Source organism: Ranitomeya imitator, chromosome 6 (genome assembly GCF_032444005.1).
Source record: "Ranitomeya imitator isolate aRanImi1 chromosome 6, aRanImi1.pri, whole genome shotgun sequence".
NCBI lineage: Eukaryota > Metazoa > Chordata > Amphibia > Anura > Dendrobatidae > Ranitomeya > Ranitomeya imitator.
This window is the reverse complement of record NC_091287.1, coordinates 24,938,352-24,959,260: the sequence shown is the minus strand read 5'-3', so window position 1 is coordinate 24,959,260 and position 20,909 is coordinate 24,938,352. Positions and strand designations below refer to the sequence as shown.

The following is a 20,909-nucleotide window of genomic DNA, read 5'->3' as shown; positions in this document are numbered from 1 at the left end:
GTGACATTAAGCCTTGTTAATATTGAAGAGGTGTCAATAAGACACCTATCCATTATTAAGCCACTAGTTTGAAAGGGTTAAAAAAAAAACACACGCATTAAGAATAAAGTCTTTTAATGAAATGAATAAACACAGGTTTTAAAATCTTTATTGCCAGAGCCCACGCCAGTTTTTTTCCGTGAATTAATCCTTTAGTTTAACCCCTATAGCTCCCAAACTTTGCACACACACACTGCTAACATTATTAGTGAGGGATATATAAAAATATAACATATATGCAATAGTTTACTGTATGTAACCATGTCTCATAAACTGTCGGATTCGGTAATGATTTAGCAAAAGCCGCCAATTGAATTACTGGCATTTCTGCTATTTAGCTCTGTATGAAATATATATTTCAGTCACGTAGTATATTGCCCAGTCACGTAGTATATTGCCCAGTCACGTAGTATATTGCCCAGTCACGTAGTATATTGCCCAGCCACGTAGTATATTGCCCAGTTACGTAGTATATTGCCCAGCCACGTATTATATTGCCCAGCCACGTAGTATATTGCCCAGCCACGTAGTATATTGCCCAGTTACGTAGTATATTGCCCAGTCACGTAGTATATTGCCCAGTCACGTAGTATATTGCCCAGTCACGTAGTATATTGCCCAGCCACGTAGTATATTGCCCAGTCACGTAGTATATTGCCCAGCCACGTAGTATATTGCCCAGCCACGTAGTATATTGCCCAGCCACGTAGTATATTTCCCAGCCACGTAGTATATTGCCCAGCCACGTAGTATATTGCCCAGTTACGTAGTATATTGCCCAGCCACGTAGTATATTGCCCAGCCACGTAGTATATTGCCCAGCCACGTATTATATTGCCCAGCCACGTATTATATTGCCCAGCCACGTAGTATATTGCCCAGCCACGTAGTATATTGCCCAGCCACGTAGTATATTGCCTAGCCACGTAGTATATTGCCCAGCCACGTAGTATATTGCCCAGCCACGTAGTATATTGCCCAGCCACGTAGTATATTGCCCAGCCACGTAGTATATTGCCCAGTTACGTAGTATATTGCCCAGCCACGTATTATATTGCCCAGCCACGTACTATATTGCCCAGCCACGTAGTATATTGCCCAGCCACGTAGTATATTGCCCAGTCACGTAGTATATTGCCCAGCCACGTAGTATATTGCCCAGCCACGTAGTATATTGCCCAGCCACGTAGTATATTGCCCAGCCACGTAGTATATTGCCCAGCCACGTAGTATATTGCCCAGCCACGTAGTATATTGCCCAGACACGTAGTATATTGCCCAGACACGTAGTATATTGCCCAGCCACGTAGTATATTGCCCTGTCACGTAGTATATTGCCCAGCCACGTAGTATATTGCCCAGTTACGTAGTATATTGCCCAGCCACGTAGTATATTGCCCAGACACGTAGTATATTGCCCAGCCACGTAGTATATTGCCCAGACACGTAGTATATTGCCCAGTCACGTAGTATATTGCCCAGCCACGTAGTATATTGCCCAGACACGTATGTAACAGGTTAAAAAAGACTTAAAATAAAAAAATAAACATATACTCACCTTCCGAGGGAGCCCTTGTAGTCCTGTTTTTTTCCCAATGTTCAAAAGCCATGTTGCTATTCATATTTCGTGTATTTCATATTAGACAATGCTTTGGCACGATAGAGTGCAACCTTTCCTTGTATATTGTATATGGAGGTAGCTGCTCCTGGTATGCACCTATTCACACTAGTTTGGATGTGCCAGTCATTTATATATATATATATATATATATATATATAATTACACACCGTATATACTGGAGTATAAGCCGAGATTTTTGGGCTGAAAGTGCCCCTCTCGGCTTATACTCGAGTCACGGTAGCGGTGGGGTCGGCGGGTGAGGGGGAGAGGGCGCTGAGGTATACTCACCTAGTCCCAGCGATCCTCACGCTGTCCCTGCCGTCCCACGGGCTTCTTCCCCTCTTCAGCGGTCACGTGGGATCGCTCATTAGAAAAATGAATAGGCGGCTCCACCTCCCATAGGGGTGGAGCCGCCTATTCATTTCTCTAATCAGCGGTGCCGATGACCGCTGATAGAGGAAGACAGCTGTGACAGGTGGGGACAGCGCGAGGATCGCTGGGACTAGGTAAGTATGTCATATTCACCTGTCCACGTTCCAGCCGCCGGGCGCCGCTCCATCTTCCCGGCGTCTCTGCGCTCTGACTGTTCAGGTCAGAGGGCGCGATGACGCATGTAGTGTGCGCGGCGCCCTCTGCCTGATCAGTCAGAGCGGGGAGACGCCGGGACCGGACGCTGGGAGCTGCAATCAAGAGAGGTGAGTATGGCTTTTTTTTTTTTTTTATTGCAGCAGCAGCGGCGGCACAGATTTATACCGAGCATCTATGGGAATATGTGAATGCTGCAGAGCACTATACGGGGCACAGCCAAGGGGGAGATATGAACGGTGCAGAGCACTATATGGGGCACAGCCAAGGGGGAGATATGAACGGTGCAGAGCACTATATGGGGCACAGCCAAGGGGGAGATATGAACGGTGCAGAGCACTATATGGGGCACAGCCAAGGGGGAGATATGAACGGTGCAGAGCACTATACGGGGCACAGCCAAGGGGGAGATATGAACGGTGCAGAGCACTATATGGGGCACAGCCAAGGGGGAGATATGAACGGTGCAGAGCACTATACGGGGCACAGCCAAGGGGGAGATATGAACGGTGCAGAGCACTATATGGGGCACAGCCAAGGGGGAGATATGAACGGTGCAGAGCACTATACGGGGCACAGCCAAGGGGGAGATATGAAAGGTGCAGAGCACTATATGGGGCACAGCCAAGGGGGAGATATGAACGCTGCAGAGCACTATATGGGGCACAGCCAAGGGGGAGATATGAACGCTGCAGAGCACTATACGGGGCACAGCCAAGGGGGAGATATGAACGGTGCAGAGCACTATATGGGGCACAGCCAAGGGGGAGATATGAACGGTGCAGAGCACTATACGGGGCACAGCCAAGGGGGAGATATGAACGGTGCAGAGCACTATATGGGGCACAGCCAAGGGGGAGATATGAACGCTGCAGAGCACTATATGGGGCACAGCCAAGGGGGAGATATGAACGCTGCAGAGCACTATACGGGGCACAGCCAAGGGGGAGATATGAACGGTGCAGAGCACTATATGGGGCACAGCCAAGGGGGAGATATGAACGGTGCAGAGCACTATACGGGGCACAGCCAAGGGGGAGATATGAACGGTGCAGAGCACTATATGGGGCACAGCCAAGGGGGAGATATGAACGCTGCAGAGCACTATATGGGGCACAGCCAAGGGGGAGATATGAACGGTGCAGAGCACTATATGGGGCACAGCTATGGGGAAATATGAACGCTGCAGAGCACTATATGGGGCACAGCCAAGGGGGAGATATGAACGCTGCAGAGCACTATATGGGGCACAGCCAAGGGGGAGATATGAACGCTGCAGAGCACTATATGGGGCACAGCCAAGGGGGAGATATGAACGGTGCAGAGCACTATATGGGGCACAGCCAAGGGGGAGATATAAACGGTGCAGAGCACTATATGGGGCACAGCCAAGGGGGAGATATGAACGGTGCAGAGCACTATATGGGGCACAGCCAAGGGGGAGATATGAACGGTGCAGAGCACTATACGGGGCACAGCCAAGGGGGAGATATGAACGCTGCAGAGCACTATATGGGGCACAGCCAAGGGGGAGATATGAACGCTGCAGAGCACTATATGGGGCACAGCTATGGGGAAATAATGATCTATTTTTATTTTTGAAATTCACCGGTAAATGCTGCATTTCCACCCTAGGCTTATACTCGAGTCAATAGGTTTTCCCAGTTTTTTTGTGGCAAAATTAGGGGGGTCGGCTTATACTCGGGTCGGCTTATACTCGGGTATATACGGTATATATATGTATTTTAGAGGATTATTTTTATTATTGACCAGCAATTATGTTCTCAATCAAACCAAAAAACTCATAAATAGCAAAGATTAATATTTTTGGAAGTTGGAGTGTTTTTTTTTTTAGATTTGGCTATCTTAGGAGGATATCTGTTTGTGCAGGTAACTATTACTGTGCAGAATTATTAGGCAACTTAATAAAAACCAAATATATTCCCATCTCACTTGTTTATTTTCACCAGGTAAACCAATATCACTGCACAAAATTTAGAAATAAACATTTCTGACATGCAAAAAGAAACCCCCCAAAAATTAGTGCCCAATATAGCCCCCTTTCTTTATGATGACACTCGGCAGCCTCCATCCATAGATTCTGTCAGTTGCTTGATCTGTTTACGACCAACATTGTGTGCAGCGGCCACCACAGCCTCCAGACACTGCTCCGAGAGGTGGACTGTGCTCCCTCCCTGTAGATCTCACATTTTATGAGGGACCACAGGTTCTCTATGGGGTTCAGATCAGGTGAACAAGGGGCCATGTCATTATTTGTTCTTCTTTGAGACCTTTACTGGCCGGCCACGCTGTGGAGTAGTTGGAGGCTGTGATGGAGCATTGTCCTGCATGAAAATCTTGTTTTCATTGAACGATACCGACTTCTTCCCGTACCACTGCTTGAAGAAGAAGTCTTCCAGAAACTGGCAGCAGATCTGGGAGTTGAGCTTCACTCCATCCTCAACCCGAAAAGGTCCCACAAGTTCATCTTTGATGATCCCAGCCCATACCAGTACCCCACCTCCACCTTGCTGGAGTCGGAGTGGAGCTCTCTGCCCTCTACTGATCCAGCCTCTGGCCCATCCATCCGGCCCATCAAGAGTCACTCTCATTTCATCAGTCCAGAAAACCTTTGAAAAGTCAGTCTTAAGATCTTTCTTGGCCCAGTCTTGATGTTTTATCATATGTTTCTTGTTCACAGGTGGTCGTTTTTCAGCCTTCCTTACCTTGGCCATGTCCCTGAGTATCGCACACCTTGTGCTTTTTGTTACTCCAGTAACGTTGCAGCTCTGAAATATGGCAAAACTGGTGGCAAATGGCATCTTGGCAGCTTCACGCTTGATTTTCCTCAATTCATGAGCAGTTATTTTGCGCCTTTTTTGCCCAACACGCTTCTTGTGACCCTGTTGGCTATTTGCCATGAAACGCTTGATTGTTCGGTGATCACGCTTCAAATGTTTGGCAATTTCAAGACTGCTGCATCCCTCTGCAAGACATCTCACAATTTTGGACTTTTCAGAGCCGTCAAATCTCTCTTCTGACCCATTTTGCAAAAGGAAAGGAAGTTGCCTAACAATTAAGCACACCTTATATAGGGTTCTGATGTCATTATACAACACCCCTCCTCATTACAGAGATGCGCATCACCTGATTTACTGAATTGGTAGTTGGCTCTCAAGCCTGAACAGCTTGGAGTAGGACAACGTGTATAAAAAGGATCATGTGATCAAAATACAACTTGCCTAATAATTCTGCATACAGTGTATATATGTGTGTGTATATATATATATATATATAGATAGATAGATAGATAGATAGATAGACTGTATATATGTTTTCACGAATATTAGAGCCCTTGGATCCATTATATGTCCATTTTGCAAGCCGGCGAGATAATCTCACCATACGGATGTCACACAGATACTTTAATGCGAGGAAATCGCATCCTTGCATTGCACACGGATCACTGTTCATGAAACATGTAAAATGGACCTATTTTTTTATACGTTTTGTGTGACGCCGGCCTAAAGGACTAATTTGCAAGAGGAGGACTAAACTGCTTCTAAAGGTTTAGTTTGCAAGAGGAGGACAAAACTGATTCTAAAGGGTTAATTTGCAGTAGGGGACAACTGCTTGTAAAGGGTTAATTTGCAAGAAGAGGACAAAACTGCTTCTAAAGGGTTAGTTTACAAGAGGAGGGCAAAACTGTTTCTAAAGGGTTAGTTTCCAAGAAGAGGATAAAACTGCTTCTAAAGGGTGCTGGAATTCATCTTACCTGTTTATAAGAGTGTTCAACATCTAGTGGGAGACGACATTAAACCATAGTACATATCTTCTCTACAAATGCACTCTGCACACTGTCTCCCCTCATGGAGTTATATCTCATAGCTAATAAGCAGGAAGTCTGTGTCAAAATAGTGAGACAGCAGAGAGCCAGACATCAGCTGACTTCAGTCTCCCTTTATTAAAGGACCAGAGCTATTATTACTAAATTAAACAGGATTTTTAAGGTTTTCAAGATGTTTTCAGTCGATTGTCGCAAAACGTACAGCAACTTCTCGCAGAGTGATTTTATGTGAAGAATTTTTAAGCAATTTTTTTTAAAGTTTTTGAATAACGAGCAACGTTTTTGTTATAAAATAGTAAGACAGAACAACAAATGCAACAAGATAAAATGAAAAAACTGAAATGACTTAAAAAAACAATCAATCCTCAAGCCTACAAATAATCGGGCACGTGATCCAGCAGACAACACCTATTAGTCTGTGCTTAGCGGCGCTGCAGGAGGACCCTCCACCATAAGATTCGGCTCTGTCCTGAAGGATTTGGTGTCGGACTGGTTCCTTCATGGTTTTTTGATTTTTTTTCCTTCTGTACGGTGAAGTTAAACACTGTAAAGCCGATGAAGGTTCTGCATAATGTCTGACATTTCTCCCGTTTCTTTCAGAAGCTTTGCGTTAGAGGAAGGCGGAAAAGCTCCCAGTTAAATTACGAATTGTCGGAGGAAGTAAAGAAGGAGAAGCTGCTGGATCTGGCCAAGCGAGCGGAGGTCCTCCCTGAGCACGGTCCGCGGAGTGAACTGTTGTCGGTAATGTGAATACTTTTTTTTTATTTTTTACTTTTACATGTTACTCCTCTATCTTGTTACTATCTCCCAATAGCGGCAGCCATATGTGGAGAGATACCTTTTTTTTTATTTTCTTTTTTTTTCATTTTTTCATCGACCTGGTCAAATGAGGACTTGGTACTGGAAATTCCAAGTGCGGAGAAATTGTGAAAAATGTGCCACAATTGTTTTTTTTTTTTATTTACCATGTTCACTATATGGTAAAATTGACCTGTCAATCTGATTCCTCAGGTCAGTACGATTATGCAGGTATCAAACATACATAGCATTTTTTTTTTTCAAGTAGTGAAACTTTTTTAAAAATGAAGGAAAAAAAAAAGTTTTTCTTGTGTCACCAGTTTCCAATATCTGTAACGTTCTCAATTTTTGGTCAATGCGTTTATGTGAGGGCTTATTTTTTAACTTTATTACTGATACCATTTTAGGGTAGATACAATGTTTTGATCGCCTCTTATTGCACTGTTGCAAATATTTAGTTTTTTTTTTCTCTTTACGCTGTTCACCGATCAGGTTATTTACTTTTATATTTTGATAGATGGGATTTTTACAGATGGAACGATACCACAAATATGGGTGTTTTTTTTTTTTTTTTTTTAATCTTTTTATTTTTAATGGGGCAAAAGGCTTTTTCTTTTTTTTTTCTTTTACTTTTCACTATCTTAGACTTTTACTATTGTCTGATTGCTTTTTCTACCCACAGGAATATGAACAGGATATAAGAAAATGGGCACTCTTTAATAGCATGTGTCATTACTTTATAAAATGTGTACACATCTTTTAAAAGAGTTGTCTAGTTTTTTTTTAAACAAAAAAAAAAGAGACTACTTGCATCTTCTTTTGTAAATGGGTATCGGCAGTGTGATGGTGTGATATGTTATGTGGGTATCATTTTGTGTATATTTATATTTTACTGATTTTCATAGTGTTCTCTTGTTGCCCTGTATCAATCCGTGTATTCCCCATATTGTCTAGAGTTTCCATTACCTTCCAAAAGGCTGATAATTGAATTAGCTCACTTACTGTCTGCAGCCTGACTGTATCTATGCCTCTTGATGACCCCCTGTAGTGTCTTAATCCTCGAGGCACCTTTGTCAGGTCTGGGAGGCCTGAAAAGGACCCCAACCTGTCTGACTACCCCTAGTCATAAGGAGGGGGCTGGGGAGGACAGGAGCTGGGAAGTCAGTTCCTGTGTGATGAGGATGGTGTAAACACAGCACGTCAGAGAGAAAGGGAAGCGTATGGATTTTTTTATCCTCTGTCTGCTGGATTATTGCACTCTCATCTCCTTGGACATTTTATCCTGTTACTGAACTGCATTCGTGTTCTGGACTATTGTATCCTCAGTGTGGTGGATTGTTTATGGACCTTTTAGTTTTGCCTATAATAAAGGTCTTGGGATTGTTCACACTTCCCTCGCTCTGTTGATTGTGTCAGAGAAGGAATCCGTGACAGGCAATGGGAGCCGTCACCTAACTGAGCGTTGAACTGACCGCTATACGAGTCCGGGAATTCCCATTGTCCTGGCGGGGGGTGCCCGCAAATATATACAGCGAGCTTCTGTGCGTCTTGATTATGGTTGTGGAGAAAAACTGTTTTGAATTGGAGTTATGGGAGGACTTCCTGCAGATATCCTCCTTGGGAACAACATTGGGGAGTTACAGTGCCAATTTGTGGGAGCAGTCACCCGACTACAGGCCCTTCAAGCACTACATCATCCAGACCTCATCGGGGAGCAACCACCACGAACCGCATCAGAGTTGGTAAGCTATACGTTCGCTGCTACTACATTGGGAGAGTCTTGGGATAGAGAGGCGTTTAGGTGAGAAATAGAGGGTGACACTCCCTTAGCTCCCCTTAAGCTAAGGTCAGAAACTGGGCACATGGGAGATAATGGGGATGGCTTCACTCGAGAAAACGGACTGTATTATCGTGTAACAAAGGTCAATGACAAGGGCAACCCTGACGCAACGACCAGGCAACTCATTGTCCCTCAGAAGTACTGGGCACAGCTACTCCAACTGACCCATGACATCCCCTTTGCTGGGCATCAAGGGAGGAAAAGGACTGAAAAGAGACTCACCCAAAGTTTTTACTGGCCTGGCATCTCGCAGTCGGTAGCCCATTATTGCCGCACCTGCGATGTGTGCCAGCGAATGCGGCATCCAGGAGCTCGACATAAGGTACCCCTGCAATCCCTGCCCATAATTGAAGAACCATTTCAACGTGTAGCTGTCAACATCATAGGTCCTCTGGCCTACCCCAGCCGGTCGGGGAAAAAATAATCTTGACAGTGGTGTACTATGCCACTCGGTATCCTGAAGCTGTGGCCCTGTCCAGTATTACAGAAGTAAAGGTAGCCGAGGCCCTTGTTACCATCTTAACCCAGGTAGGGTTTCCTAGTGAAATATTATCGGATCAAAGCACTCAGTTCATGTCAGGTTTGGACAAGTCAATATGGCATACCTGTGGTGTTCGAGCCATTTGCACAACCCCATACCACCCGCAGACCAACGGACTATGTGAACGCTTTACTGGAACCCTAAAAAATATGCTGAGGGCTTTTGACATTGAAAAAGACAGAGAAAAATACCAGCCACATCTCCTCTTCGACTATCGGGAGGTTCCCCAAGAGTCCACAGGGTTCTCTCCCTTCGAACTACTGTTTAGCCGGAAGGTCCGTGGGCCTCTTACCTTTCTGAAAGAACATTTGGAAGGAGATATGTCAGACACCAGAATACCCATCATTCCCTATCTTCTAGAGTTCAGAGACCGTCTCGCCCAGCTAGCTACCTTGGCTAAAGAACATCAGCGAATGGCCCAGTCCAGACAAAAAACCTGGTATGACCGTAATGCCAGGACCTGGGAATTTATGGAAGGACAAGTGCTCATGATTACTGCTTCTCTTGCCAACAAGCTTCAAGCAGTGTGGGAAGACCCTTATCAGGTTGTCAAGAAAATTAATGACACTAACTACTTTATTGCCCTGGACTCTAGTGGTCGACGACAGAAAACCATCCACATTAACATGCTGAAAGACTACCCCGACCAATCTCTGCCTTTTCTAGCCGTCTGCCACCCCCCTAATGATACCGCCACCGACGAGTATCTCCCCGATCTTCTCCAGGTCGCCAAAATGGGAGGATCACTGAAACAAGTGCCCCTGGGCTCCCATTTATCGGATATACAAAAGGACGATATTTGCGCGGTACTAAGGCCGAGGGCTGCTTCTTTCTCCTCAGAGCCGGGGAAGACTACTCTCACCAGCCACCATGTGGAAACCCCCGGACAGCGCCCCATCCAGCAGGCTGCCTACCGGGTTCCAGAGGCTATTCAAGGTATGATAAAGAACGAACTGGAGGAGATGAAACGACTGGGAGTTGTTCAGCCATCTCACAGTTCTTGGCCCTCTCCTGTCGTCCTGGTCCCCAAGAAGGATGGTACAATACGATTCTGCATTGATTACAGACGATTAAATGATGCCACCAAGAGTGATGCTCACCCCATGCCCAGGATTGATGATCTATTGGATCGTCTGGCCAGTGCCCAACTTGTGACCATGTTAGACTTGAGCAAGGAGTACTGGCAGATACCCCTAACGTAGGACGCTCGGGAGCGCTCGGCCTTCATTACTCCATTTGGGCTTTTTGAGTTCCTGGGAATGTCTTTTGGGATGAAAAATGCCCCCGCTACTTTCCAGAGACTGGTAGATTGACTGTTACGACAATGTCAGGACTTTGCCTGTGCTTACTTGGATGACATTGCCATTTTTAGCACCACCTGGAAGGAACATCTTAAACACTTGGGCATAGTGCTAGACTGTATCCTTACTGGAGGACTGACCATTCGCCCTGATAAATGCCAAATAGGGATGGCTGAGGTGCAGTACCTTGGGCATAGAGTAGGGGGTGGGACCCTAAGGCCTGAGCCTGCCAAGGTGGAAGCCATTAGCAACTGGTATAGACCCCAGACTAAAAAGCAGGTACTTACATTTTTAGGAACTGCTGGTTACTATCGAAAATTTGTTTCTAACTTCAGCACCTTGGCCAAGCCCCTAACTGACCTGACCCGCAAGAACATGCCTAGGAATGTGATGTGGACGACTGCATGCGAGGATGCCTTTTCAGAGTTAAAGACCGTCCTGTCTTGGCTGCACCTGATTACAAGCGCAGGTTCCTCGTGCAGAAAGATGCATCCACCTTTGGGATTGGGCCAGTACTTAGCCAAGTGAACGCCGCCGGAGAAGAACATCCTGTTGCTTTTGCCAGTCGGAAACTACTGGATCGGGAAGTTGCCTATGCCACTATTGAAAAGGAGTGCCTTGCCATCGTATGGGCGCTAATAAGATTGCAGCCATTCTTGTATGGTAGATACTTTACAATTGTTACAGACCACAACCCCCTCACATGGCTGAACCGCGTATCAGGGGACAATGAAAGATTGCTGCGGTGGAGCTTGTCCTTACAACCCTACAGCTTCTCCATCCAATACAAACGGGGAAGCCAAAACCAGAACGCTGATGGACTGTCTCGACAAGAAGAACCATAGGCTCCCCAGGCCGACCTACCCCTGCCACTGTACAAGGAACTCTAAACGATTGAGCAATGTGGACTAAAGTGAGCAGGCCAGAGGTCTGTGTAGACCTCATGGCGTGCTCACTTATGAGGGGGGAGAGGTTGTGATGGTGTGATGTTATTTGGGTATCATTTTGTGTATATTTATATTTTACTGATTTTCATAGTGTTCTCTTGTTGCCCTGTATCATTCCGTGTATTCCCCATATTGTCTAGAGTTTCCATTACCTTCCAAAAGGCTGATAATTGAATTGGCTCACTTACTGTCTGCAGCCTGACTGTATCTATGCCTCTTGATGACCCCCTGTAGTGCCTTAATCCCCGAAGCACCTTTGTCAGGTCTGGGAGGCCTGAAAACCATCGTGGAGGACAGGAGCTGGGAAGTCAGTTCCTGTGTGGTGAGGATGGTGTAAACAGAGCACGTCGGAGAGAAAGGGAAGCGTATGGATTTTTTATCCTCTGCTGGATTATTGGACTCTCATCTCCTTGGACATTTTATCCTGTTACTGAACTGCATTAGTGTTCTGGACTATTGTATCCTCAGTGTGGTGGATTGTTTATGGATCTTTTAGTTTTGCCTGTAATAAAGGTCTTGAAATTGTTCACACTTCCCTCGCTCTGTTGATTGTGTTAGAGAAGGAATCCGTGACAGTCAATGGGAGCCGTCACCTAACCGAGCGTTGAGCTGACCGCTATACGGTGTATGGGCACTTAATGACTGTAGAATACTTTAGGGGTTTAAAAGAAGCCCGCTGTAACACTACTTTAGTCAAAGATGTTCTTCCTTGCTCACCCCCCCACCCAATAATCTACATTTGCCTGTCGGGCTCCTTACCTCCCCCTGCCCCCTTGCAATGTGACTTTTCCTTCTATAGAACCACCCTGTCTAGATCTCCGGAGATGGATTCGATGAAAGTTGAGTCATGGAAGGATCCAAGGCGTGCATCTAATCTTTTTACTTGTAGGTTGCACACTCTCTTATTTATGGAGCAGGTACTTCCTCCCTGCCGATTTCTGCTGCAGGAGCAGATAAACGATTAAAAAGCAATTAAGAGAAAGAACAGGAAAATGAGAAGTAGTCTGACCAGTGTGAGTCCCCTGTTTTGAATGAAGTGGGCTTGTGCGTGCTCCATTCATTGTCTATAAGACTGTCTGAGATGACCGAGTGCATTGATCCGCTATTTCCAGACATTGCTGTTGATCAACATGGGGTGTCTTCAGTTTTGACTCCTTGAAGTTATCACCTATCCATAAGACAGATAACGACTGCTTACTGGAATATCCCCCTTTTAACCCCTTCCCGACCCATGACGCCACGTAGGCGTCATGAAAGTCGGTGCCAATCCGACCCATGACGCCTATGTGGCGTCATGGAAAGATCGCGTCCCTGCAGATCGGGTGAAAGGGTTAACTCCCATTTCACCCGATCTGCAGGGACAGGGGGAGTGGTAGTTTAGCCCAGGGGGGGTGGCTTCACCCCCCTGTGGCTACGATCGCTCTGATTGGCTGTTGAAAGTGAAACTGCCAATCAGAGCGATTTGTAATATTTCACCTATTATAACTGGTGAAATATTACAATCCAGCCATGGCCGATGCTGCAATATCATCGGCCATGGCTGGAAACACTAATGTGCCCCCACCCCACCCCACCGATCGCCCCCCCAGCCCCCCGATCTGTCCGGTACACTGCTCCGGCTCCCCTCCGTCCTGTGCTCCGCTCCCCCCCGTGCTCTTGTCCGCTCCCCCCGTGCTCCAATCACCCGCCCGTGCTCCAATCACCCGCCCGTGCTCCAATCACCCCCCCTGCACTCCGATCCACCCCCCGTGCTCCGTTCCACCCCTCCGTGCTCCGTTCCAGCCCCCTGTGCTCCGTTCCACCCCCCGTGCTCCGTTCCACAGCTGCCGCGCTCCGATCCACCCCCCCATGCTCCGATCCCCCCCCCCCCCCCATGCTCCCCCCACCCCATCATACTTACCGATCCTGCCGGGGTCCGTCCGTCTTCTCCCTGGGCGCCGCCATCTTCCAAAATGGCGGGCGCATGCGCAGTGCGGCCGCCGAATCTGCCGGCTTGCAGATTCGTTCCAAAGTGCATTTTGATCACCGAGATAGATTATATCTCAGTGATCAAAATAAAAAAAATAATAAATGACCCCCCCTACTTTGTCACCCCCATATAGGTAGGGACAATAAAAAAATAAAGAATTTTTTTTTTCCACTAATGTTAGGCTAGGGTTAGGGTTAGGGCTAGGGTTAGGGCTAGGGTTAGGGCTAGGGTTAGGGGTAGGGCTAGGGTTAGGGCTAGGGTTAGGGGTAGGGCTAGGGTTAGGGCTAGGGGTAGGGTTAGGGGTGGGGCTAGGGTTAGGGCTAGGGTTAGGGTTTCGGTATGTGCACACGTATTCTGTTCCTCTGCGGATTTGAAAAATCCGCAGTGCTAAACCGCTGCGGATTTATGGCGGATTTACCGCGTTTTTTCTGCTCATTTCACTGCAGTTTTACAACTGCGATTTTCTATTTGAGCAGTTGTAAAACCGCTGCGGAATCCGCACAAAGAAGTGACATGCTGCGGAATGTAAACCGCTGCGTTTCCGTGCAGTTTTTCCGCAGCATGTGTACAGCGATTTTTGTTTTCCATAGGTTTACATTGAACTGTAAACTCATGGGAAACTGCTGCGGATCCGCAGCGTTTTCCGCAGCGTGTGCACATACCTTTAGAATTAGGCTATGTGCACACGGTGCGGATTTGGCTGCGGATCCGCAGCGGATTGGCCGCTGCGGATTCGCAGCAGTGTTCCATCAGGTTTACAGTACCATGTAAACATATGGAAAACCAAATCCGCTGTGCCCATGGTGCGGAAAATACCGCGCGGAAACGCTGCGTTGTATTTTCCGTAGCATGTCAATTCTTTGTGTGGATTCCGCAGCGTTTTACACCTGTTCCTCAATAGGAATCCGCAGGTGAAATCCGCACAAAAAACACTGGAAATCCGCAGAAAATCCGCAGGTAAAACGCAGTGCCTTTTACCCGCGGATTTTTCAAAAATGATGCTGAAAAATCTCACACGAATCCGCAACGTGGGCACATAGCCTTAGGGTTAGGGTTGGAATTAGGGTTGTGGTTAGGGTTAGGGGTGTGTTGGGGTTAGGGTTGTGGTTAGGAGTGTGTTGCGGTTAGGGTTGTGATTAGGGTTATGACTACAGTTGGGATTAGGGTTAGGGGTGTGTTGGGGTTAGTGTTGGAGGTAGAATTGAGGGGTTTCCACTGTTTAGGCACATCAGGGGTCTCCAAACGCAACATGGCGCCACCATTGATTCCAGCCAATCTCGTATTCAAAAAGTCAAATGGTGCTCCCTCAATTCCGAGCCCCGACGTGCGCCCAAACAGTGGTTTACCCCCACATATGGGGTACCAGCATACTCAGGATAAACTGCGCAACAATTACTGGGGTCCAATTTCTCCTGTTACCCTTGTGAAAATAAAAAATTGCTTGCTAAAACATCATTTTTGAGGAAAGAAAAATGATTTTTTATTTTCACGGCTCTGCGTTGTAAACGTCTGTGAAGCACTTGGGGGTTCAAAGTGCTCACCACATATCTAGATAAGTTCCTTGGGGGGTCTAGTTTCTAAAATGGGGTCACTTGTGGGGGGTTTCTACTGTTTAGGCACACCAGGGGCTCTGCAAACGCAACGTGACGCCCGCAGACCATTCCATCAAAGTCTGCATTTCAAAAGTCACTACTTCCCTTCTGAGCCCCGACGTGTGCCCAAACAGTGGTTTACCTCCACACATGGGGTATCAGCGTACTCAGGAGAAACTGGACAACAACTTTTGGGGTCCAATTTCTCCTGTAACCCTTGGGAAAATAAAAAATTCTGGGCTAAATAATTATTTTTGAGGAAAGAAAACGTATTTTTTATTTTCACGGCTCTGCATTATAAACTTCTGTGAAGCACTTGGGGGTTCAAAGTGCTCACCACATATCTAGATAAGTTCCTTTCGGGGTCTAGTTTCCAAAATGGGGTCACTTGTGGGGGGTTTCTACTGTTAAGCCACATCAGGGGCTCTGCAAACGCAACGTGACGCCCGCAGAGCATTCCATCAAAGTCTGCAAACTTTGAGAAACTGGACAACAACTTTTGGGGTCAAATTTCTCCTGTTACCCTTGGGAAAATAAAAAATTGCAGGCTAAAAGATCATTTTTGAGAAAATAATTTTTTATTTTATTTTCATGGCTCTGCGTTATAAACTTCTGTGAAGCCCTTGGGGGTTCAAAGTCCTCACCACACATCTAGATTAGTTCCTTTGGGGGTCTAGTTTCCAAAATGGGGTCATTTCTGGGGGATCTCCAATGTTTAGGCACACAGGGGCTCTCCAAATGTGACATGGTGTTCGCTAATGATTGGAGCTAATTTTCCATTTAAAAAGCCAAATGGCGTGCCTTCCCTTCCGAGCCCTGCCGTGCGCCCAAACAGTGGTTTACCCCCACATATGGGGTATCAGCGTATTCAGGACAAACTGAACAACAACATTTGGGGTCCAATTTCTCCTATTACCCTTGGCAAAATAGGAAATTCCAGGCTAAAAAATCATTTTTGAGGAAAGAAAAATTATTTTTTATTTTCATGGCTCTGCGTTATAAACTTCTGTGAAGCACCTGGGGGTTTAAAGTGCTCAATATGCATCTAGATAAGTTCCTTGGGGGGTCTAGTTTCCAAAATGGGGTCACTTGTGGGGGAGCTTCAATGTTTAGGCACACAGGGGCTCTCCAAACGCGACATGGTGTCCGCTAACAATTGGAGCCAATTTTCCATTCAAAAAGTCAAATGGCGCGCCTTCCCTTCCGAGCCCTGCCGTGTGCCCAAACAGTGGTTTACCCCCACATATGAGGTATCGGCGTACTCGGGAGAAATTGCCCAACAAATTTTATGATCCATTTTATCCTATTGCCCATGTGAAAATGAAAAAATTGAGGCAAAAAGAATTTTTTTGGTAAAAAAAAAGTACTTTTTCATTTTTACAGATCAATTTGTGAAGCACCTGAGGGTTTAAAGTGCTCACTGGGCATCTAGATAAGTTCCTTGGGGGGGTCTAGTTTCCAAAATGGGGTCACTTGTGGGGGAGCGCCAATGTTTAGGCACACAGGGGCTCTCCAAACGCGACATGGTGTCCGCTAACGATGGAGATAATTTTTCATTCAAAAAGTCAAATGGCGCTCCTTCCCTTCCGAGCCTTACCATGTGCCCAAACAGTGGTTTACCCCCACATGTGAGGTATTGGTGTACTCAGGAGAAATTGCCCAACAAATTTTAGGATCCATTTTATCCTGTTGCCCATGTGAAAATGAAAAAATTGAGGCTAAAAGAATTTTTTTGTGAAAAAAAGTACTTTTTCATTTTTACGGATCAATTTGTGAAGCACCTGGGGGTTCAAAGTGCTCACTATGCATCTAGAAAAGTTCCTTGGGGCGTCTAGTTTCCAAAATGGGGTCACTTGTGGGGGAGCTCCAATTTTTAGGCACACGGGGGCTCTCCAAACTTGACATGGTGTCCGCTAAAGAGTGGAGCCAATTTTTCATTCAAAAAGTCAAATGGCGCTCCTTCCCTTCCAAGCCCTGCCGTGTGCCCAAACAGTGGTTTATCCCCACATATGAGGTATCAGCGTACTCAGGACAAATTGGACAACAACTTTCGTGGTTCAGTTTCTCCTTTTACCATTGGGAAAATAAAAAAATTGTTGCTAAAAGATAATTTTTGTGACTAAAAAGTTAAATGTTCATTTTTTCCTTCCATGTTGCTTCTGCTGCTGTGAAGCACCTGAAGGGTTAATAAACTTCTTGAATGTGGTTTTGAGTACCTTGAGGGGTGCAGTTTTTAGAATGGTGTCACTTTTGGGTATTTTCATCCATATAGACCCCTCAAACTGACTTCAAATGTGAGGTGGTCCCTAAAAAAAATGGTTTTGTAAATTTTGTTGTAAAAATAAGAAATCGCTGGTCAAATTTTAACCCTTATAACTTCCTAGCAAAAAAAAATTTTGTTTCCAAAATTGTGCTGATGTAAAGTATACATGTGGGAAATGTTATTTATTAACTATTTTGTGTCACATAACTGTCTGGTTTAACAGAATAAAAATTCAAAATGTGAAAATTGCAAAATTTTCAAAATTTTCGCCAAATTTCCGTTTTTATCACAAATAAACGCAGAATTTATTGACCTAAATTTACCACTAACATGAAGCCCAATATGTCACGAAAAAACAGTCTCAGAACCGCTAGGATCCGTTGAAGCGTTCCTGAGTTATTACCTCATAAAGGGACACTGGTCAGAATTGCAAAAAATGGCAAGGTCTTTAAGGTCAAAATAGGCTGGGTCATGAAGGGGTTAAATGCCCTGAATGGTTTGCCAATAACACATATGGGGATTTCAAGTTTTCTGTGCGTGTCTGTAGATGGAACTTATTAGCTAATAAAGTCCTGTGATTACAGCAGCCTCTGCACTGATTCAGGCAGTCTGTAGGAATGGAAAGGAGCGGCAATAGTAATGTTTGCGACCAGTCCTATAGAAACGGTGACTTCTCTTTTCTCCACTATAACTAGTTATATGGCGAACGATACCAGCCGACCCTTATCCTGTACATTGCAAGGTCCTATCAAATACTGAACCTCCCGTTCTTGCTCTTCTGGCTTCTTCATTGAGAGACACATTTGTGCTGAGCCCGGGATTGTGTTGTCGGCTCCAATGTGCTCTTAGAAATTCTTCCTAAAATAAAAATCTCGAGTTCCCAATCAGCAGCTATTATGTTTCCGCTCCTCCGCAGCGCGCTCTAATAAATAGATACGGTCGCTACTTAAAGAAAGCGATTGCCTTGTTAATTTGTATATTTCTCAATGTTTCTGCCTGCTGGATTTTATTTAACATTTTTACATTTTCTCTTTTCTTTCTTTTCATTATTAAAATTCTTTGTTAGATTTTTCTCCATTATAATATTATTATTATTATATTAATTATTATATTATATTCATATATTGTTACATATATGTATATGTATATGTATATATATATATATATATATATATATATATATATATATATATATATATATATATATATATATATATAGTCAGCGAGGATTCACAAGTCTACAGTCAGAGTAACTGCAGACTTGTAGACTGGACAGCCCCTTTAAGTGTACACCTCGCAAATTCACCATCTGGCGCATGCATGTGCTATTACAGCACACTTTGTTCTTTATGAGCATACGTCGGACAGTCAGTTCGGCGCATGCAATAATAAACCGATTCTAGTGTGCATGCGCAGACGGACAGTTTAGAGCAAGTTCTCTTGATGGCGCATGCACACTAGAAACTGTTACAGCGCATCTGATTTTTAATTCGCATGCACTGGATGGCCAATTTGATGTGCACATATGATGATATGCGCTACATCATCTAGCAAGTCATGGTCGTGTGGGTCACGTGATGTGGCATCAAGAACTGAGGGATCAGATGTCTTAGCTTCATGTGCGCATGTAATTGGCCATCTGGCGCATGTGCACAAAATACCAAATGTGTTGTAATGCAGTATCGTGTGCTCGCGTCAGACACTGAATTTGGAGCATGCGCACTATACGCTAAAAAAGGTAACATCGGCGTATATGTACTAAAAACAGATGATTGGAGCATGCTTTCAGTCATGGATGGGAGAGTCACTTGATGAGACCTCAATCACCTGTGGGACCTGATGTCCTATCTTCATTGAGTAACCTGTGTGCACGCTTCACATTGACCAGTTGGCGCATGCACAATAAAAACACATTTCTAGTGCACGTGATACCAAATGATAGAAGCACACATGTAGCAATGGCTGAGCCGGTCCTGTGATGGGTCATCTGCAACTTTAGTTCCAAATAAGTTTGTCCACAGTGTAATTTGTAAAGAAAACAAGACCATTCAAGATCATTGCAGTCTTGTTTTACATTTTACACAGTGGTCCTACTATTTGGAATTGGAAATGTAAATCCCCAGGGTTTTGGTTTTGCCCACAATGAGAGGTGATAACTTGCTGATTCATTCACAAAGATGAGAATGGGCTTCTAAAGTGTCCCAGTGGAATGGAACGATAGCCGCTCATGTGCACCAGTGCGTCTGTGTCACGACAGTATCTTGGTGCTGTACCTCATTATTCCCAGCACTCTTATAGACGATGAACTGAGCAGCGATGTACATGTGCCACCATCTATCCGTTCTAACTGTGCACTCAAATGGTGATTTCCATCTTCATAGGATGATATTGCTGCAGATCTATTCCTTAAACTTTTCCATCTGTTGTTGAAATATTACCACTCTTCGTCTTCCTTCTTCGTCTTCCTCCTCCTTCTTCGTCTTCCTCCTTCTTCTTCGTCTTCCTCCTTCTTCTTCGTCTTCCTCCTTCTTCTTCGTCTTCCTCCTTCTTCTTCGTCTTCCTCCTTCTTATTCGTCTTCCTTCTTCTTCGTCTTCCTCGTCCTTCTTAGTCTTCCTCCTTCTTCTTAGTCTTCCTCCTTCTTCTTAGTCTTCCTCCTTCTTCTTAGTCTTCCTCCTTCTTCTTAGTCTTCCTCCTTCTTCTTAGTCTTCCTCTTTCTTAGTCTTTCTCCTTCTTAGTCTTCCTCCTTCTTCTTAGTCTTCCTCCTTCTTCTTAGTCTTCCTCCTTCTTCATCTTAGTCTTCCTCCTTCTTCGTCTTAGTCTTCCTCCTTCTTCGTCTTAGTCTTCCTCCTTCTTCTTCTTAGTCTTCCTCCTTCTTTGTCTTCCTCCTTCTTAGTCCTCCTTCTTCTTAGTCTTCCTCCTTCTTCTTAGTCTTCCTCCTTCTTCGTCTTGGTCTTCCTCCTTCTTCGTCTTAGTCTTCCTCCTTCTTAGTCTTCCTCCTTCTTCTTAGTCTTCCTCCTCCTTCTTCTTAGTCTTCCTCCTTCTTCTTCTTAGTTTTCCTCCTTCTTCTTCTTAGTCTTCCTCCTTCTTCTTCTTAATCTTCCTCCTTCTTCGTCTTAGTCTTCCTCCTTCTTCGTCTTAGTCTTCCTCCTCCTTCTTCTTAGTCTTCCTCCTTCTTCTTAGTCTTCCTACTTCTCACACTTCCTCTTAGTCTTCCTTCTTCTTAGTCTTCTTCCTTCTTCTTAGTCTTCCTCCTTCTTAGTCTTCCTCCTTCTTAGTCTTCCTCCTTCTTAGTCTTCCTCCTTCTTAGTCTTCCTCCTTCTTCTTCTTAGTCTTCCTCCTCCTTCTTCTTTTTAGTCTTCCTCCTTCTTGGTCTTCTTCCTCCTTCTTCTTCTTAGTCTTCCTCCTACTTCTTCTTAGTCTTCCTCCTTCTCAATCTTCCTCTGTCTTCCTCCTTTTTCCTAGTCTTCCTCCTTCTTAGTCTTCCTCCTTGTTTTTCCCTCTTCCTCCTTGTTTCCCCCTCTTCCTTCCTTTTTCTGACAATATCCATCTATGAAGTTGGAAATAA

The 20,909-nt window shown here is 45.1% G+C and overlaps 1 protein-coding gene across 10 annotated transcripts in view; it reads left to right on the top strand.

The window, feature by feature from the left end:
* PHF14 (PHD finger protein 14) overlaps positions 1-20,909 on the top strand; it is a 263,915-nt gene that overhangs the window by 92,086 nt on the left and 150,920 nt on the right. For 7 of the 10 annotated variants that reach the window (XR_011313935.1, XR_011313933.1, XM_069729337.1 and 4 more), the window contains exon 15: positions 6,693-6,833. Coding sequence is in view for 7 of the 10 variants with exons in the window: in XM_069729337.1 (XP_069585438.1) it covers positions 6,693-6,833 (141 nt within the window). In the remaining 3 variants the exon portion in view is untranslated. The remainder of the gene's footprint in view (positions 1-6,692; positions 6,834-20,909) is intronic. The other 3 variants (XR_011313934.1, XM_069729334.1, XM_069729332.1) reach the window with 1 other exon arrangement.